General features: G+C 49.0%; 1 protein-coding gene across 1 annotated transcript in view; it reads right to left on the bottom strand.

The window, feature by feature from the left end:
• Positions 1-21,518, bottom strand: part of LOC116967621 (alpha-2-macroglobulin-like) — a 77,973-nt gene that overhangs the window by 469 nt on the left and 55,986 nt on the right. Inside the window, exons 13-16 of the mRNA XM_033014226.1 lie at positions 9,081-9,144; positions 8,379-8,524; positions 7,075-7,224; positions 6,075-6,224 (exon numbers count right to left, since the gene is read on the bottom strand). Coding sequence (XP_032870117.1) covers positions 6,075-6,224; positions 7,075-7,224; positions 8,379-8,524; positions 9,081-9,144 — 510 coding nt within the window. The remainder of the gene's footprint in view (positions 1-6,074; positions 6,225-7,074; positions 7,225-8,378; positions 8,525-9,080; positions 9,145-21,518) is intronic.

Here is a 21,518-nt window from a genome sequence, read left to right as displayed (position 1 = left end):
GATTGAGGCAGTGCAGCTTAGGTACACGAGATTGATCCCTGGGATGGCGGGACTGTCATATGAGGAAAGATTGAAAAGACTAGGCTTGTATTCACTGGAGTTTAGAAGGATGAGGGGGTATCTTATAGAGACATATAAAATTATAAAAGGACTGGTCAAGCTAGATGCAGGAAAAATGTTCCCAATGTTGGGCGAGTCCAGAACTAGTCCACAGTCTTTGAATAAAGGGGAGGTCCTTTAAGACTGAGGTGAGAAAAAACTTTTTCACGGAGAGAGTTGTGAATTTATGGAATTCCCTGCCACAGAGAGCAGTGGAGGCCAGGTCTCTGGATGGATTTAAGAGAGCGTTAGATAGAGCTCTAGGGGCTAGTGGAGTCAAGGGTTTTGGGGAGAAGGCAGGCACGGGTTATTGATACGGGACGATCAGCCATGACCACAATGAATGGCGGTGCTGGCTCGAAGGGCCGAATGGCCTCCTCCTGCACTTATTTTCCATGTTTCTATCTGCCGGCATTACAGCTGAGCAAAGGCAGCTGTAAAAGAGGTGCTGAACTACAGTGGCATGATGGAGGAGCTGGCCAAAGTTGACAGGAAAGGAATCCTAGCAGAAATGACGGTGGAACAGCAATGGCAGGAATTTTGGGGAATAATCCGGAAGATGCAGGATCTTTTCATTTCAAAGAAGAAGAAAGATTCTAGGGGAAGAAAGAGATGGCCGTGGGTGAAAAGGGAAGTCAAGGACAATATAAAACCTGGGCGGCATGGTGGCACAGCGGTAGAGTTGCTTCCTTACAATGTCAGTTCCATCCTGACTATGGGTGCTGTCTGTACGGAGTTTGTACATTTTCCCCCTACATGGGTTATCTCCGAGATCTTCAGTTTCCTCCCACACTCCAAAGTTTGCAGGTTGATTGGCTTGGTATAAATGTAAAATAATTGCCTCTAGTGTCTGTAGGGTAGTGCTATAGTGTGGGGTTCGCTGGTCGGCGTTGACTCAGAGGGCCGAAGCGCCTGTTTCGGCACTGTATCTCTAAACTAAACTAAAAGAGAAGGCATATAACACTGCAAAGGTTAGTGGGAAGCCAGAGGATTGGGAAGCTTTTAAAGAACACCAGCTAGGATGCTACGAGGCTGCAAGGTGACTTGGATAGGTTGGGTGAGTGGGCAAATGCACGGCAGATGCAGTATAATGTGGATAAATGTGAGGTTATCCACTTTGGGGGCAAGAACAGGAAAGTAGACCATTATCTGAATGGCGACCGATTAGGAAAAGGGGAGATGCAACGAGACCTGGGTGTCATGGTATACCAGTCATTGAAAGTAGGCATGCAGGTGCAGCAGGCAGTGAAGAAAGCGAATGGTATGTAAGCATTCATAGAAAAAGGATTTGAGTACAGGAGCAGGGAGGTTCTACTGCAGTTGTACAGGGCCTTGGTGAGACCACACCTGGAGTATTGCGTACAGTTTTGGTCTCCTAATCTGATTCTTGCCATAGAGGGAATACAGAGAAGGTTCACCAGACTGATTCCTGGGATGGCAGGACTTTCATATGAAGAAAGACTGGATAGACTCGGCTTGTACTCGCTGGAATTTAGAAGATTGAGGGGGGATCTTATAGAAACGTACAAAATTCTTAAGGGGTTGGACAGACAAGAAGATTGTTCCCGATGTTGGGGAAGTCCAGGACAAGGGGTCACAGTTTAAGGATAAAGGGGAAATCCTTTAGGACCGGGATGAGAAAAACATTTTTCACACAGAGTGGTGAATCTCTGGAACTCTCTGCCACAGAAGGTAGTTGAGGCCAGTTCATTGGCTATAGTTAAGAGGGAGTTAGATGTGGCCCTTGTGGCTAAAGGGATCAGGGGGTATGGAGAGAATGCAGGTACAGGATATTGAGTTGGATGATCAGCCATGATCATATTGAATGGCGGTGCAGGCTCGAAGGTCCGAATGGCCTACTCCTGCACCTATTTTCTATGTTTCTATGTATCCCCTTCTTCTCCTGACTAGAGCTTGAATATCAGTCAGAGTTCTGCCGACATCAGCTGAGCTGGAGGACACTAATAACAATTTACTCACCCCGAACTCTCCCAATATCACTGGATAAGTGGCCTGGACCGGATGGACTACACGCTAGGGTTCTGAAAGAGGTGGCTTTAGAGATTGTGGAGGCATATTTCAGGAATCGCTACAGTCAGGTGTGATTCCAGATGATTGGAAAATTGCCAATATTACCCTGCTGCACAAGAAGGGAGCAAAGCAGAATAGTGACAACTGACTTGCAGATAATAAGCCTCCTGTTGGAAGCCAGATGATCAGCCACGATTGAATGGCAGAGTTGCTCCTATTTTCTAATGTTCTATAGATTCTGGATCAGGTCCTGTGGATTGGATGGTAGCGACTGTTATCCCACTTTTCAAGAAAGGAGGGAGAGAGAAAGCAAGGAATTATAGACCAGTTAGCATGACATGGGTGGTGGGGAAGATGCTGGAGTCGATAATCGCCAATGTAATAGCAGCGCATTTGAATAGCAGTAGGAGAATCGGTCCAAGTCAGCATGGATTTACGAAGGGGAGATCATACTTGACAAAACTTCTCAATTCTTTTGAGAATGTAACAAGTGAAATGGACAAGGGAGAGCCAGTGGATGTAGTGTATCTGGACTTTCAGAAAGCCTTTGATGAGAATCTGTTTTGGGGTAAGGGTGAATTGTACAAAGGGACGGGTTGCACGCTAACAGGTGGAGGACCAGCATTGTGGCAGGCAGGTTTGCCACTGCTACACGGGTGAGTTTAAACTACATAGTGGTGGGGCGGGGGGGGGGGTGGTGATGTAGAGTCGCTGTGGATAGGATTGAGGAATTGTAACGGTAAGAAGACACTAATGGGAGTTATCAACAGGCCCCCAAACAGTAGCCTGGAAGGGGGGCCCCCGGTGGGGGTCCCTCTACGCAGGGATTCTCCCCCTCTACATTGGGGACCTGGGGTGGAGGGTATTGCACCGAGGTGTTCCCTGCAACCTGTTTCTCGCGCGGTACACAGACTCGCCAGCCGCCTGCCACTTTTGCGGGCTGGAAGAGTCTGTGTACCACGTGTACATGGAGTGTGTGAGGCTGCAGCCCGTTTGAATATCTAAAGAAGCTGCTCCTTGCCTTCTGGCTGCATTTTTCACCCACCATCCTCATCTTTGGACACCCTGTGCGTAGGGGAGAGGGTAGGGCCGAAGATGTCCTGGTTGGGTTGCTCCTGGGCCTGGTCAAGCTGGCCATCCACGAGTCACGGCGCCAGGCGGTGGAGGGCTCTACCCGAGCCAGCTGCCTGCCCCTTTTCCGGGGTTAAGTCCGTGCCCGGGTGGGGTTAGAAAGGGAATACGCCCTGTCTACGGGCACCCTGAGGGAGTTCCGGGACCGCTGGGCTCCGCAAGGTGTTGAATGTATCCTCAATAAGGATTGTAACATAGTTGTATAGTAGTTTATTATGGATACATGCTTGTATTGTATTATGGTGGTGGGTTCTGGCTTGTTTTATTGTAGTGTAAATATTATTTTTAATAATGGAATAAATTCATTGATTTATAAAAAAAAAACAAAAAAACAGTAGCCTGGATGTAGGGTGCAAATTGCAGCAGGAGTTAACATTGGCATGTAACAAAGGTAATGCATGCCTCTGGGGTTAAGGGAGATTTCAACATGCAGTAGACTGGGAAAATCAGGTTGGTTCTGGAGCCAAAGAAAGGGAGTTTGTAGATGGATTCTTAGAGCAGCTTGTACTGGAGTGTACCAGAGAGAAGGCAATTCTGGATTTAGTGTTATCTAATGAACCAGAAGGGAACTCAAGGTAAAGGAACTGCGAGGAGGTAGTGACAATATGATAAGTTTTAATCTGCAATTTGAGAGTGAGTAGGTTAAATCAGAAGGTTCAGTGATGCAGTTGAACAAAGGGGACTATGAAGGCATGAGAGGGGAGCTGGCCAAGGTAGACTGGAAAGGGATCCTAGCAGGAATGTCGGTGGAACAGCAATGGCAGGAATTTTTGGGTATAATCCAGAAGATGCAGGATCATTTCATTCCAAAGAGGAAGAAAGATTCTAAGGGGAATAAGAGGCAACTGTGGCTGACAAGGGAAGATAGGGATGGAACAAAACTAAAAGAAAAGGTGTATAACATAGCAAAGAGTAGTGGGTAGCCAGAGGATTGGGAAACTTTCAAAGGACTCCCAGATTACTAGATGTACTAGAGGACAGAGGATCTAGGGAGACAGAGGAAATTAAATAAATTTGCATTTGGTGAGAAATAGTTATGGGTAGACTGATGGGACTGAAGGATGATAAATCCCCAGGGCCTAATGGTCTGCATCCCAGGAGGTGGCTCTAAAAACAGCGGATGCATTGGTGATAATTTTCCAATGTTCTATAGTTTCAGGATCAGTTCCTGTGGATTGGAGGGCAGCTAATGTTATCCCACTTTTCAAGAAAGGAGCGAGAGAGAAACTTATAGACCAGTTAGCCTGACTTCGGTGGTGGGGAAGATGCTGGAGTCAATTATTAAAGACGTAATAATGGCGCATATGGATAGCAGTAAAAGGATTGGTCCAAGTCAGCATGGATTTATGAAAGGGAAATCCTGCTTGACTAATCTTCTGGAATATTTTTGAGGATGTGACAAGTAAAATGGATGAAGGAGAGCCAGTGGATGTAGTGTATCAGAAGGTGTTCATAAGGTCCCACACAGGTGATTAGAGGGCAAAATTAGAGAACATGGTTTTGGAGGTAGGGTATTGACATGGATAAAGAATTGGTTGGTAGACATTAAACAAAGAGTAGGAATAAACGAGTCCCTGTCAGAATGGCAGGCATGGCGAGTGGAGTGCCACAAGGCTCGTGCTTGGGCTGCAACTATTTACAATACATATTCATGATTTAGATGATGGGATTAAAAGTAACACCAGCAAATTTGCAGATGACACAAAACTGGGTGGCAGTGTGAACTGCGAAGAGGATGCTAGGAGGTTGCAGGTTGACTTGGACAGGTTGAGTGAGTGGGCAGATGCAGTATAATGTAGATACATTTATGGTTATCCGCTTTGGCGAGAAGACCAAGGGGGGAAATTATTATCTCAATGGTGTCAGATTAGGAAAAAGGGAAATGCGATGAGACCTGGGTGTCATTGTACACCAGTCACTGAAAGTAAACATGCAGGTACAGCAGGCAGTGAAGAAAGCTAATGTCAAGTTGGCCTCCATAACGGGAAGATTTGAGTATAGGAGAAAAGAGGTCCTTCTGCAGTTGTATAGGGCCCTGGTGAGACCACATCTGGTGTACTGTCTACAGTTTTAGTCTCCTAATTTGAGGAAGGACATCCTTGTGATTGAGGCAGTACAGCGTAGGTTCACGAGGTTAATCCCTGGGACGGCGGGACTGTCGTATGAGGAAAGATTGGAAATACTAGGCTTGTATTCACTGGAGTTTAGATGGGCGAGAGGGGATCTTATAGAAATGTATCAAATTGTTAAAAAAAGGACTGGAGAAGCTAGACGCAGGAAAAATGGTCCCAGTTGGGAGAGTCCAGAATTAGAGGCCACAGTCTAAGAATAAAGGGGAGGCCATTTAAAACTGAGATGAGTAAAAGCTTTTTCATACAGAGAGTTATGGATTTGTGGAATTCTCTGCCTCAGAAGGAAGTGGAAGCCGATTCACAAGATGCATTCAAAACAGAGTTTAGATAGAGCTCTTTGGGTTAGCGGAATCAAGGGGTATGGGGAGAAGGCAGGAACAGGGTACTGATTGTGGACGATCATCCATGATCAGATCGAATGGCTCGAAGGGCCGAATGGCCTACTCCTCCACCTGTTGTCTATGTAAATTTGTATCTACGTATCACTTATGATCTTATGACCCCCTTCTCCCCTCATTCCGTCTGGCCCTTTCCCTTGTGCTCTCTCCCTCACTCCCTCCCTCCCTTACCTCTCCTCCCTTGCCGCCTGCATCACCCCCTCGCTCCAACTCTCCACTTCTCCCCTTTCCCCTCCCTTCTGCAGCCCCTGTTCCACGCCTCCCCCCATTCCCTGGGTGGCACCTGCAGCAACTGAGCCACGTCAATGACCGAGTCCTTGTTGAACTGTTTGAGCAGTGAATCGTCAGGCTGAGGAACACAGTTGTCAGAGTTATGGTCACGCACTGAGTTGGAGTAGTCGTTCAGGTCAGTGACCGGCAGCATGGAGTAGACCTGTGGGGAAAGGGGGAGGAACAGAGGGGGAAAGAGGGAGAAAATTGCGGAGGGAGGACACGAGGGGATGAGGGAGGGAAAGAGAGAGCAAGGTGGAGGGATGGAGGGAGAGAGATGGGGGAGGGAGAGAGCGGGGGGGGGGGGAGGAGAGATGGGCGAGTGGGAGGAAGAGAGCATTGAGGGAGGGAGGAGGGAAGATGAGAGAGATGGAGGGAAATGAAGGGGGAGGCGGCGGACGGGAGAGAGAGTGAGGAAGGATTGAGAGAGGAAGAGAGGAGAGCGAGAGTGAGGGGAGAGCGAGGGGGCAAGTGGGTGAGGGTTAAGGGAGGGAGAGTCAGGGGAGTTGGAGAGAGGGAGGGTAAGGGAGAGTGAGGGAAAAAGAGAAAGAGAGAGGGGAGAGGAGAAAGAGAGCGACAAGTGAGGGTGAGAGAAATATAAATTACAGCTGACAAAGATCAGCGGCAGGGATCGTAGAAACTCATTCCCCCTGCCCCACCCCCTCCTCCCCCATCCCCCCTGCACCCTCCTCCTCTGCCCCATCCCCCACCTGCCCCATTCCCCCTCCTCCCCCCTGCCCCATCCCCCCCTGCACCCTCCTCCTCTGCCCCACCCCCTCCTCCCCCCTGCCCCATCCCCCACCTGCCCCATTCCCCCTCCTCCCCACCGGCCCCAACCCCCTCCCATTCCTCCCTCAACTCACTCCCTCCACCCCATACTCTCCCCCTCCCTCCACCTCTACCCCCTCCGTCAACACTTCCTACCTCCCTCACTCCATCTATACCCCCTCCTCCCTGCACCCCAGGGTGGGGCTGGGCCCCCGTCTGCACCCCAGGGTGGGGCTGGACCTTACACTTTGTACTGTGAGCTCACTCTCGGGTTTGAGGAGCAGCACACTGTGGTCGACGATGCGGAGACCGCAGAGGGAGCCGGGGGCGGCGGTGACGTGCAGCGACACCTGGCTGCCCGGCAACTCCTCCGGCACGGAGAAACCCAGCTGCACCTGCAACGGGAGAGAGCGCGGTGAGGCAGCGGTAGAGAGCATGTAGAGGCAGCGGTAGAGAGCATGTAGAGGCAGCGGTAGAGAGGGCGGTGAGGCAGCGGTAGAGAGGGCGGTGAGGCAGCGGTAGAGAGGGCGGTGAGGTAGCGGTAGAGAGGGCGGTGAGGCAGCGGTAGAGAGGGCGGTGAGGTAGCGGGTAGTTAGAGCGGGCGGTGGGCAAACATCGGTCGAGGAGCTCGTTGAGGGTTAGCGTAGAGGGGAAGGGGGCGCGGTGAGGGTGTAGGTAACGGAAGAGAGCATGTAGAGGCAGCTTAGATGAGGGCGGGAGGCACGGTAGCGAGCATGTGAGGCCAGCGGTAGGAGAGCCGGTGAGGTAGCGGGTAGCGAATGTGGTGAGGCAGCGGTGAGATAGGATGGTCGAGGCAGCGGTAGAGAGCGCTTGTGAGGTAGCGGTAGAGCGAGTAGAGGGGGAGCGGTAGAGAGCGCGGTGAGGTAGCGGTAGAGAGCGCGTTGAGGCGCGGTAGCGGAGCGCGGTGAGGCAGCGGTAGAGAGCGTGTAGAGGCAGCGGTAGAGAGCGGTAGAGGCAGCGGTAGAGAGCGCGGTGAGGTAGCGGTAAAGAGGGCGGTGAGGTAGCGGTAGAGAGCGCGGTGAGGCAGCGGTAGAGAGCGGGGTGAGGTAGCGGTAGAGAGCGCGGTGAGGCAGCGGTAGAGAGCGCGGTGAGGTAGCGGTAGAGAGCGTGTAGAGGTAGCGGTAGAGAGCAGTGAGGTAGCGGTAGAGAGGGCGGTGAGGCAGCGGTCGAGAGCGTGTAGAGGCAGCGGTAGAGAGCGCGGTGAGGCAGCGGTAGAGAGAGCGGTGAGGTAGCGGTAGAGAGGGCGGTGAGGTAGCGGTAGAGAGAGCGGTGAGGCAGCGGTAGAGAGCGCGGTGAGGTAGCGGTAGAGAGCGCGGTTAGGTAGCGGTAGAGAGCGCGGTGATGGAGTACAGTGAGGGAGCGAGCAGGAGGCAGATGGAGGGGGAGAGGTGGGAGGTAGAGGCGGAGAGGTGTGGGAGGGAGAGGGGGGGAGGAGGCGTGAATGGGAGGGAAGGAAAGAGGCAGGAGGGGTGTTAGGGAAGTGGGGTGAAAGGGGGAGTACATCCTAGATGGGTGGGAGGTTCCTCACCTTGTTGCGGAAGCACTTGTCCATGTGTATGTATGTGGAGTCGGCCACCATCTCGCCACTGGGCAGGGCGGTGAAGACCAGGAGCCGGGCGGTGGGAGCCAGGAGGGCGGCCAGGCGGAGCGGTAGCGTCAGCACCCCCTGTAGGGCTGGAGGGAAGCCGTTACAGTGTGATCCCACACATCCCCGTTACACAGTGTGATCCCACACATCCCCGTTACAGTGTGATCCCACACATCCCCGTTACACAGTGTGATCCCACACATCCCCGTTACACAGTGTGATCCCACACATCCCCGTTACAGTGTGATCCCACACATCCCCGTCACAGTGTGATCCCACACATCCCCGTTATACAGTGTGATCCCACACTGTACTGTAACACAGTGCAATCCAACCGCCCTTTCACAGTCTGATGCCTAATTATCGGGTTACAAACCCACAGTCGACCACAACACCGTTTCCCACCCTGACTCCACCCTCCACACCCCCACACGTTCCACCCCCTATCCCACCCCTCTCCAGCCTGTCCCCCTCCATCCTGCCACTCCCTTCCCACACCCTCTTCACAGCCTGCCCACCCTCCTTATCCATCCCCCACCCGATTCCACTCCTGTCCCCACTCCCCATTCCACCACACCCCATCCCACACCACCGCGCCCCCCCTTCCCTCCCCTCCTCCCCAGCCCGACCCCCTCCCCGTACCGTGCGTCCCCCCGACAATGAGGGGGGTGCTCTCCAGGCTGATGATCTTCCCTTTGGCCATGACCTGTGGGGAGAGAGGAGAGACCGAGGCTGAGAGTGTGCTGCAGTGGGGGGGGGGGGGCAGTGTGAGGGGTGAGGAGGGGGCAACAGGGAGGTGTTGATGAGGGGTGCGGTCTTGACCCAGGGGAGCGGGGTCTCGATTGGTGGGATGAGTACAAGATAACTGCGTCATTTTTAACTGAGGTGTGGAGGGAGTCTTCTCTAGTGGGGGGGAGGGGGTGAGGGGACAGAGAGATCAACATAGAACAGGACGGCAGAGGAACAGGCCCTTCGGCCCACATGGTCTGTGCCAAACACAATGCCAAGACCAACTCTTATCCGACTGTACATGAACCATGTGCCTCCATTCCCTGTATAAACACCACTTTGAACCTGTCTGCATCACCACCCTCGACTCCAGCTACACATTTGACCCACACATCACCTGAAAAACTATCCGTGAAAAACGTTCCGGCTCTCTACCCTGTGCATGCCTCTCAGTCTTATATACTTCTACCAGGTCTCCCAGCAGAGAAAACAATCCAATCCATCCAACCTCTCCCTGTAGCTAATATACCCTAATCCGGGCATAATTCTGTTATCCTCCTCTGCACACTCTCCAAGGCCTCCACATCCTTCCTGTAATGGGGTGACTGGAACTGCCTAACCAAAGTCCTATCGAGCTGCATCATGACTGCCTGATTCTAATCCTCAATGCCCCGATGTATGAAAGCAAGCATTCTTTACCACTCTATGTTTGTGTTGCCACTTTCAGCGTGTTATGGACTTGGACCCCAAGATCCCTCTGTACATCAATGCTGTGAAGGGTCAGGGCATTAATTGTATACTACGTTGGTCATCCCAAAGTTCAACACATCACATTATAGTTTACAGATACAATAGACAATGGGTGCAGGAGGAGGCCATTCGGCCCTTCCAGCCAGCACCGCCATTCAATGTGATCATGGCTGATCGTCCCCAATCAGTACCCCATTCCTGCCTTCTCCCCATATCCCCTGAATCCGCTATTTATAAACCCTATCTAGCTCTCTCTTGAAAGCATCCAGAGAACCTGCCTCCACTGCCCTCTGAGGCAGAGAATTCCACAGACTCATCACTCTCTGGGAGTAAAGTGTGCAATCTCCAGCTCATTCTGCTGTTCAATGCTGCATTCTGAAACTGTGTGGTGAGGAACATGTTGATGGTTCTCTACAGGGTCACCAACTGCAATCCATATTGATCGGGGTATTTGCACGTTGCTGCAGCAATCATGGGCAGATAACATCCTGACCAGGAGAACCACAAGATATCCCTCCCCCACCAACACAACGTCACCCCCTGTCCCCATCTTCCCATCAGGTCAAGCTCAAGGTTTCTGCATCGATCTCTGCTGCCATTTTCCAGTCATGTGAACAGAATTGTCATCAATTCCACGATCCTTAATCTTCTTTAAAACCTTTAGAATTGGAACTTTGTCAAATCAAAGTGCATGATACCTATTGGATTGCCTTTCTTCACTAATGCATCACTCACTCTATAAATGACAGCAGATTAGTGAGGGGTGGCTGACTTTGAAATCCACAATGCGTCACTTCGGCCGGCTCGTTTGCCAGCATATTTGTGAAGGGGAAATCACCCTGTGGCCAGACTGTCCAATTACAGGCTGGTGGGTTCATTTAGGCATAGGCTCGATTGTTTAGAAAGGGAAAGTGGAAATGCAACAGAAATGACAACAGGAATAGAGTTTGTAAACTAAAACTACTTGGAATAGGACTTAAAAAATATGTAAGGAAAATATTTCACCAGGTATTGTAGAATGAATTATATTCCAAATAGGCAGCATATAGTGAAGGGTCCTGACATGAAACAAACCTGAGTCTCTGGTGCTGTGAAGCAGCAACCCTACAAGCTCCTCCACTGTGCCAACCTGATATATCCTTTCAAATAAATGGGATCCATTGGTGTGCTGTTATAGAAACATAGAACATAGGTGCAGGAGTAGACCATTCGGCTCTTCGAGCCTGCATTCAATATGGTCATGGCTGATCATCCAACTCAGTATCCCGTACCTGCCTTCTCTCCATACTCCCTGATCCCTTTAGCCACATCTAACTCCCTCTTAAATATCGCCAATGAACTGGCCTCAACTACCCTCTGTGGCAGAGAGTTCCAGAGATTCACCACTTTCTGTGTGAAAAATGTCCTTCCCATCTCGGTCCTAAAGGACAACCCCTCTATCCTTAAGCTGTGACCCCTTGTCCTGGACTTCCCCAACATCGGGAACAATCTTCCTGCATCTAGCCTGTCCAGCCCCTTAAGAATTTTGTAAGTATCTATAAGATCCGCCCTCAATCTCCTAAATTCTAGCGAGTACAAGCCGAGTCTATCCAGTCTTTCCTCATATGAAATTCCTGACATCTGAGGAATCAATGTGCTTATTAATTATAATGTGCTTGGTGGTTTTAGATCAGAAATCACTATGTAATTCAGACACCAGTATGCACTTGTAACATAAAATACTGAAAATTCCCTTCCACATTCTTACGCGATCCCAGCTGAAAATTATTTAATAAATTAAGCAACTGTTTGAATGGGCTATAAATCCTTCATTCAAGTTCTCTATATCATTCAGCTTGAAATTCAGTGTAATTACCCTTACTAAAGAAATTAGACATGCGAGTATAGAAGGTACAGACTCCTGGAGAGAGAGAAGGGTCTGCACGATAGAACACTTGGTGCTTTGGCAGTTCTGCTGGGACTTCCGTGGAAAGTCAAGGGGCATAGAAACTCCAGCTGCAGCCTGCAGGGAGTTAGAACAGAACTTATCATCCTTTCCATGCGGAAATGGGGGCAAATCCAACTGCACACGTTTTATTATTGTCAAGTGTACTGACAGTGAAAAACTTTTATTTGGCATGCAATGCAGTCTGATCTTACCATACATAAGTCAATAATACCACATATAAGAAGGGTCCTGACTCAAAATGTCACCTATTTCTTGTTTCCAGACATGCTGCCTGATCCGTTGAGTTATTCCAGCTTTTACAAAGTGGTAAAAGGCCCTTCAGCCCACCGAGTCGGTGCTAACCAATGATCAGCCCTACACAAGTTCACAATTATCCCAGTTTCACATACTACACACAGGTAGCAATGTACACAAGCCAATTAACCATCCAATCTATGTAATGTGGAAGGAGATTGGAGCAACTGGAGGAAACCCATGCGGTCACAAGGAGAACGTACAAACTCCGTACTGACAGCACCTGTAATCGTGATCGAACCTCGGTCACTGGTGCTCCAAGGCAGCAACTCCACCGCTGCACCACTGTGCCACCTTTATGCAAATTAAGCTCCATCTGCCATTTCTCCGCCCATTTCTGGATTCTCTCTACTTCTTAAACAAAGGAACAACATTGACCACTCTCAAGACTTCTGGGACCTCACCTGTGGTTAGAGAAGAAACAATGATCCTTGTCAAGGCCCCCACAACCTCCTCTCTTGTCTCCCTCGATAACCTGGGATAGATCCCATCAGTCCCAGGGGACTTATCCGCCTTAATGATCTTCAAGAGCCTCTGCACCACCTCCTCCTCCTCCTCAATCTCAAACCCAAGCATATTTGTATTCTCCACACTGATTTTGCTGTACTCCAAGGCGAGCTCCTCAGTGAATACAGATTCATTTAATACCTCACCTACATCCCCCAACTCCATAGATTCCCTCCTCTATACTTGATCGGTCCTACGTACTCCCAGGTCACCCTACTGTTTTGAACCTAAGCAAAAAAGCCTTGGGATTTTTCTGGCTCGCCAATGACATTTAATTGGCCCTTCTAATCGCCCACTTTAAATTCTTCCCTACACAATTTATATTCCTTATAAACCCCATCCGATGCCACCTCCTTAAAACTGACATTCACTTCCTTTTTCTACTGGATGAAGTTTACAACCTCCTTGGTTATCCATGGTTCCTTTACCTTGCTGCCCATATCCCTCCTCCTTACTGGAACATGCTGGTCCTACACTTTGATCAGCTGGCCTTTAAACAACTACCAATCTACACTCCTGAGCTCCTGCCTAATGACATTGCAATATGTCTTGCCCCAATTAAGTACCTTCCCCAACATCCAGACCTGTCCCTAATCAAAACACTCTTAAAATCTATGGAGCTTTGGTCACTATCTGCAAAATGCTCTTCCTCCGTAACTCCAGTCACCTGGCCAGGCTCGTTTCCCAACACAAGGTCCAGTATGGTCTCTCCTCTGGTTGGACTATCCACACACTGTTCAAGGAAACCTTATTGGATGCACCAAACAAATTCTGCCCCGTCTAATTCTCTTGCCCTGATTAAGTCCCAGTCAATATTGGGGAAGTTAAAGTCATCCACTACAACCCTGTGGTTCCTGCACCCTTCCGTAATCTGTCTACATGTGTGATGCTCTATCTCCCACTGGCTATTGGGTGGCCTATAATATAATCCTAGAGTAATTGCTCTTTTCTTCTTTATGAGCTCTACCCATTCCACCTCAGTAGATGAACCCTCCAGTATGTCCTCTCTGAGTGTTGCCATCACAGTCTCCCTGATCAGTAAGACTACTCCTCCACCTCTTTGTTCCTCCCTCTCGATCATGTCTGAAACATCGAAACCCCAGAACATTGAGCTGCCGGTCAAGACCCTCCCACAACCTCAACCACAATAGCCACAACATCATAGTTCCAAGCACCGATACGGGCTCTACAGCCATCTGCTTTCTCCACAACTCCTTGCATTGAAATAAACACACTTCAGCTTATCAGCCTCACCTCTCCCTGCCTGTTCCTCCCTCCATAAGACTTTCTGGTCAGAACCTCTACCTCCCATCACTCCATCAAATTTATGACCCACTTTGTTGGTTTCCTCTGTGGAAATAAAGTTGTTTTTTTAATTGAATAGGCAGGAAATCTAAATAAGCTGGCTTCTGATTGGCTAGGGAAGAGACAGATTGACCAAAAAAAGGAAAGAAGGTTTAGCGAAATGGCCTATTGGGAGCGGCCGTGTTGAGGCCAAGTGCAAGATGGCGGCTTTGACTCGAGAGGCTTTGGTGAAGAGCTGAGGGAGGGAGAGTGGAGCTGGCAAACCCAGAGGTGGAGCAGCAGCAGTGGGAACTTGGATCATTTCCCTGTTCCAATTGCCCAAAGTGTAGGTGAGTTGGAGAATCTGGGGACAATTAAAGTGTTAGGTATGTGAGATAATTAGCATATGTGATGTCTGGTGCAAGTACACATGCGCGTGGCGTCCTGGAATAAAGAAGCTTGTTAGTTTACTCCCGTGTCCGAGTGTTATTTTAAGTCTGTTCCAAGCACCGAATTACACAACAATCGGTTTTGGCGAGAACTGAGCAATTAGTGCCTCGTACGTTTTATCCGTGGGCTTTGCTGGCCGCTGTAACGTACGTAAGGTGTGATAACCCTCTCTTCCTAAGCCTACTATGAACCAATCTCTCTTCTTCTCTCCAGTGATATCATTGGAAATTATATAGAGGTAGTATTTGGAAACAAAGTGGAACAGCACCAAGCAAAAGGATTTGGCGCCAAATGGTTTTGAATTGGCGCCAAAGAAAAAAAAGGTCGGGCGGGAATCAAGAGCGCAAGGAAGACAAGCAGGCAGTAAGAGTCACCGAGCGCAGCTGGAAGCTAGAAGCTAGAACGTTTCCAGGGCTGTGCAGCCCACAGCCAGGCCCAAGCAGCAGCCACAGACGTCGGGTGAGGGCCTAGTACCGTGTAGGCCACGGACAGGTCCAGAGATGCCACCGACGAAAGTCGAGTCTTCAGCCCGGTCGGGGGAGAAAGAAGAGAAAGCCCGGTCGGGAGCAGAGTCAGCCCGACTGTGAGCAGTAAAGAGGGTCCGGCCGCGAGAGAGAAGCGGAACCAGCCGAGTGGGAAAGCCGACCGCCAGAGAAAAGCGGAGAGAGTAGCGGGGACCAGCAGCAGAAACGAGCAGCCACTCGCCTTCCGCAGGGTGTCCACGGGAGCCAGCGACAAGCCAAGCAGCGGGTCCGGTAGCAGCCGGGAGGGCTGTGGAGACAGCGGGAAGGCAAGTCAGCGGAGCAGCGGGAGTCGACTTGGCAGCGAGCCAGCGGAGGCAACAGTAACGGCTGAGCCAGCAGCAGCAGATGAGGTCCGGAGTGGCCAGCAGTATTTAAAAGTAATGGTGAGGCCGGGAGAGCCAGCGAAAGCAGCAGCGGAGGTCAGGTGAGGCCAGCAGCAAAAGTACCGGTGGGGGCAGCCTGAGAGGTCGAGGAGACGCCGGAGTCCACAGGTCGACAAGCTGGACCAGTGAAATCCTTCAAAAATAAAAACCCTGTTGAATGTAATGCATTATTCACTATTCCTTCACAGTAAAAGAAGGCCTGTTTGGACATAATGCACTGGTCACTGTTATTAATAGTAAATCTGTGTGCATAGAAGGAATATGGTTTAAAATGTTCTAGTGGCATTAACCTGAAATGTTGGTTATTAGTATAAATCTATTATTATAAGATTAAGTAATAGTCAGTGAGCTGGATAATCTCTTAGAATGTAAAAGGATTAAGTCCAAGGCAGGAAACACAGTGAGAGAACAGAATATAGGGCACCTGAATAGCGACAGGTAGCATGGCTTTTCAAATGGCAGGAAAGTTGCCCCTGGTGGATTCTGGGTGTAATTTTGAGAAATGGACTGAAGTCTTGTAGGCTTCGTTCATTTCCAATGATATCACTGGAGAGAAGAAGAGAGATTGGTTCATAGTAGGCTTAGGAAGAGAGGGTTGTCACATCTTACGTACTTTACTGCGGCCAGCAAAGCCCACGGATAAAACGTACAAGGAGTGTAAGGAGGCATTAATGGCTCATTTCTCGCCAAAACCTCCAAGGACATCCAGAGGCAAGGAGCCTGAACTAATGAGGGCAGGGAGTCCTTCAAAGGACAAACGGGAGGTGCAAAGTGACAAAAGTCAAGGGCAAAGTGACAAAGGTCAAGTGCCAAGTGACGAAGGTCAAGTGCCAAGTGACGAAGGTCAAGTGCCAAGTGACGAAGGTCAAGTGCAAAAGGCAAAAGGTAAAAGGCAAAGGAAAAAAAGGCAAAGGCAAAGGGAAATTGCCATCCAGAGGGCAACCCTAGCTATTCAAGCTGCATTCAAGGGTATGAAGGTACAGAGAGAGATCCGGAACAAACAAAAGGCAGCAACGGTAATTCAAGCAGCATTTAGAATGCACAGAGTATACCGTCCATACAGGGCAATGAGATTGGCAGCTACAATAGTACAAACCCATTATAGGGCACACCTTCAAATGGAAAGTGATCGCAAGACTTACATGAAGGTACGCAGCAGTGTTGTGCTGCTTCAGGCAGCCTACCAAGGAATGGTTGTTCGAAAGCAATTGTGGTGCATGCACAAATCTGCCAAGGTCATACAGACTTATTATCAGATGCATAAACAGCGTCAGTATTTCAAGAAACTACGCTGGTCTGCCATTGCTGTACAGCAACGATACAGAGCATGCCAGATAAGAGATGTCCAAGAGAGACATTATAATAGTTTGAGAAAAGCAGTGGTTTGTATTCAGGCCTTCTACCGTGGGATTAAAGCCAGAGAATTGGTTAAGAAAATCAAGGCAGCATGCCATATTAAGTCATTCATAATGTGCATTACAAGAAAGCATTTCTTGATGCAAAAGGCGGCTGTAATCACTCTGCAAGCTGCATAACATGGCTACCAATCAAGGGTACGCTCCAGAGCTATGCGATAAGCAGTCATTTCGATCCAGAGATGGTACAAAGCATGCACAATAGGGCATTCCCAGTTGGTGCAATATCAGTCAATGAGGTATGCAACCATTACCATTCAGGCTGCCTACAAGAGTATGATGGTTAGGCAGTGGGTTAAGCAAAAAAGGGCTACTATAAAATTGCAGTCAGTACTCCGTATGATTTGGTATAGGAAAGACTTAAGCAGACAAATAGATGCACCACAGAAAAGGCTTAAATGATATAAAAGGCTTAAACGATATAGGAAACACTTCCTCAAACTGAAACATACAGCAATTGTAGTGCAGTCTCACTACCGTGCTTATGAAGCAACTAAACACAGCACAAATCAAAGCCACTGTTGTATTGCAAAGACAACATAGACCTTGATGAAGAACCAGAGACATTCTTAAGAAGACAAATAGATGAACAACAGAAAAGGCTTAAACAATACAAAGAACGGTTAAATAAATGTGTGACAATGAGCAAAAAGCTGCTAATAGAAAAGTCTAAAGAAGAGAGACAAATGTATGCAGGACCGATTGCGATTAGGACACTTCACTATAGTCCAGCATGGAGCCTCCTTCACTGAGCAATGGACAAATGGTTATGCATTGCAGAATCTCATTAAACCACAAGAGCAGATAAATAAGCAGCGAATGGAAATTGAACAACAGAGGAAGCTGTTCATTGTCCATTCTATCTCGGCCATTCATTATTCAGTAGGTTTCAATGAGATTCCCTCTCATCCTTCTAAACTCCAGCGAGCGCAGACCCAGAGCCATCAAATGCTCATCATGCAGTAGAAGATTGATGATCATTTAGGGTTAAACCTCCTCTGGACCCTCTCCAACGTCAGCACATCCTTCCTCGGATATGTGGTCCAATAACGCTCACAATATCCTCTACCTGAGTGGAGGTGGAGGTGGATAAGTGGAGAAATCCTAATGTTTACAACAATTTGACTGAGAAAAACTTCTTATCTCAGTAATAAATGGTCATCTCCTCATTGCAAGACTGCTGTCTTTCTGGACCTTCTGCCGTGCCAATTCCATTTGGAATCTTGTTGGTAACAGTGAGATTGTGGGACAGTTTTTTTAAATCGCGACAAGTACTGGCCACATCCCGCATCAGTAAATCTATTCTTAAAACTTTACTTTAGACTTTAGAGATACAGCGCGGAAACAGGAGCTGCGGCCCACCCAGTCCACGCCGACCAGCGATCACCCCGTACACTAGCGCTATCCTGCACACACTAGGGACAAGTTTACAACCAATTAACCAACAAACCTGCACGCCTTTGGCGTCGAGGTCAGGTCAGGGGGGGGGGGGGGAGTTCCCCCTGCCACGGGTACCATGTAATCCTGCGCTACCTGCTCCATGGTCGGGTAGTCCGCGACTAAACCGTCTCCCCCACCTGGTTTTCCAGGTGAGGAGGGGGCTGCGAACCCCCAGCAGAACCAAAAAGTTTCTAGCAAGCCAACGGCCATCCACACTTCAGTAGAAGTTGTGATCACTGTCGTACATAGCATTGTAAGGAATGTTGATAAAGCGCACACACACACACACACAAACATCCTATACTTCCAGTGGCGGAAGTCTGCAGGAACAGGAGGACAGAGATGTGTGGTGCGTCCGTAACTGTTCCCGTCGGAAACCTGCGCCACTGCGTCGCTACTGTTTTCAACGATCATGAATGAATGAATGATTTGGAGTGCGCGAGGAAACCGAAACATCCGGGAAAAAAACCCCGCTCGGTCACGGGGAGAATGAACAGACAGCACCCGTAGTCAGGATTGAACATGGTTCTCTATCGCTGTAAGACTGCGACTCTACCCCTGCGCCACCGTGCCACCCCACCAATTCCTTCTTGACCAATACGACAGATACCCAATGTGGTGTCACCACATGAAGCTGCACAATTTGGTCTCCTAATCTGAGGAAAGACATTCTTGCCGTAGAGGGAGTACAGAGAAGGTTCACCAGACTGATTCCTGGGATGGCAGGACCTTCATATGAAGAAATACTGGATAGACTCGGTTTGTACTCGCTAGAATTTAGGAGATCGAGGGGGGGATCTTATAGAAACTTACAAAATTCTTAAGGGGTTGGACAGGCTAGATGCAGGAAGATTGTTCCCGATGTTGGAGAAGTCCAGAACAAGGGATCACAGTTTAAGGATAAGGGGGAAGTCTTTTAGGACCGAAATGAGAAAAACATTTTTCACACAGAGAGTGGCGAGTCTGTGGGATTCTCTGCCACAGAAAGTAGTTGAGGCCAGTTAATTGGCTATATTTAAGAGGGAGTTAGATGTGGCCCTTGTGGCTAAGGGGATCAGGGGGTATGGAGAGAAGGCAGGTACGGGATACTGAGTTGGATGATCAGCCATGATCATATCGAATGGCGGTGCAGGCTCGAAGGGCCGAATGGCCTACTCTTGCACCTATTTTCTATGTTTCTATGTTTCTAAAACAAAAACTTGCAGCCATGGGTCAGATCCCACCTACAAAGAGGAAAACAAAGCAAATACATGAACCAGAAAATGAAACGCAGAATATCAGGAACAGGAAGAAATTTGCAAATTAGATTAGGATATTTAAAAGAGAAGAAGCAGAGATACAGGCAGAGCTAGAGCAATTAGAAAGTGTTTGTAATTGGTGAAATTGAGGGGAATTTGAGTTAAAAGGGTAGTATGGTGTATGCAATAGAAATGGTGCTACCTGCCTCCAAGTTAAAGGGGGAGAAGTATTAGGTATGTGATATAATTAGCATATGTGATGTCTGGTGCAAGTGCGCATGTGTGGGGGAGACTCGAGGTGGCGTCCTGGAATAAAGAAGCTTGTTAGTTTACTCCCGTGTCCGAGTGTTATTTTAAGTCTGTTCCAAGCACCCAAATACACAACATAAGGGCAGAGTGTTGAGCTGGCAAGTGAGTCAGTTTCTTGCCCAGAGGCTGCTCAGCAACAGTGGGGAGTTTCAAACTGAGGCGTTGGGAAAAAATAAAATTGGGATGCAGGACCATTTAGTCTTGGGTTTTTTTCAGTATAAACAGGCTCTTGGGCCCACCGAGTCCGCACCGGCCAGCGATCCCCGCACACTAACACAATCCTACACACACTAACGACAATTTTATATTTATACCAAAGCCAATTAGCCTACAAGCCTGTACGTCTTTGGAGTGTGGGTGGAAACCGAAGATCTCGGAGAAAACCCACGCAGGTCACGGGGAGAACGTACAAACTCCGTACTGACAGCACCCGTAGTCAGGATCAAACCCGGCTCTCTGGCCCGTCAGTAGCTCTACCGCTGCGCCACCAGTGCCGCCCTGTGATGTGTTGTAGCTGCATGATGTGTTGACAACCTGGAGTCTGATCTTCAAACACTGCGGCACATCAGGGACAGGGAGAATTTCCTGGATGTGTTTCTGAATGCAGTCACACCCATTAGAGTCACTACTTCCAACGTGGTCCGTGGTCAGGAGGAGGAGGGGATGACTGTGAGTGAGGCAGGTTGGAGACACAAGAGGCAGTATTGGAGGAACCTCAGCCCTTGAGCTTGTCTAACAGGTCTGAGAGTCTTTCTCCCTGTGGATGAGAGTGGGGGCTATAGGAAGGATGAGCAACCAGGGCACCATGTATCTGGGGAACCATTCAAGAGGGGAGAGAGAAGAGACACGTAGTCATCATTGGGGATAGTATAGTGAGGGGAATGGACACAATTCTCTGTCACGAGGATCGAGAGTCCTGAAGGTTGTGTGGCCTGCCTGGTGCCAGGTTCAGGACATCTCATCTGACCTGCAGAGGAACTGATCGTCCCCTATCAATAACCCATGCCTGCCTTCTCCCCACAGTGATAGAAAGAGGTGCTGCTGAGGTAATTTGAGCAGATAGGGACAAAATTAAAAAGCAGAACCAAAGAGGTGATAATCTCTGGATTGCTACCTGAGCCACGAGCAAACTTGCACAAGATCGACGTGATTAGAAAGTTAAATGTAATAATAATAATAATAAATTTTATTTAATGGGCGCCTTTCAGACATCTCAAGGACACCTTACATAGTAATCGGAATAAAAACATATAATCGGAATAGAACAGTGAAAAAGACATCACAGAGACACAAATTAAAAACAGAATTCAATCCAAAAACAGAAAATCAAAAACACATTGTGAAGAGAGAGCAGCGGCAGCCAAAGCGCGCCAGCGTCCACTCTCTCTTCACGGCAGCCATCTTGGACACAGACCTACAGGACTACAATTAGACAAAAAAATCATCCCCCCACAGTGGATAGCACTGTGGAGGAAGGCACAATGTCCAGTCCCCACCCCAAGTTCACCCCTAAGTCAGGCCTATTGAGGCCACCGCAATTGCCTCTACGGAGGCCCGATGTCTCTGGCCGTTCTCACCGGGTGGTCTTGCCCCGGCGTCGGGAGAGTCCTTATGTATGGATCGCTCAAAGATTGGTGTGGGAGAAGTGGGTTTGAATTTGTGGGACATTGGCATCAGTGTTGGGGAGGGAGGGAGCTGTTCTGACTGGACGGACTCCACCTGGACCCTGCTGGGACTCGGGTCCTGGTGAATCTCATAACAAGGGCTGTAGATAGGGCTTTAAAATAAATAGTGAATGTGACAGATTGG

The sequence above is a fragment of the Amblyraja radiata genome, chromosome 40 (genome assembly GCF_010909765.2).
Source record: "Amblyraja radiata isolate CabotCenter1 chromosome 40, sAmbRad1.1.pri, whole genome shotgun sequence".
NCBI classification, from domain to species: Eukaryota; Metazoa; Chordata; class Chondrichthyes; order Rajiformes; family Rajidae; genus Amblyraja; species Amblyraja radiata.
This window is presented reverse-complemented; position numbering and strand designations above follow the sequence as displayed.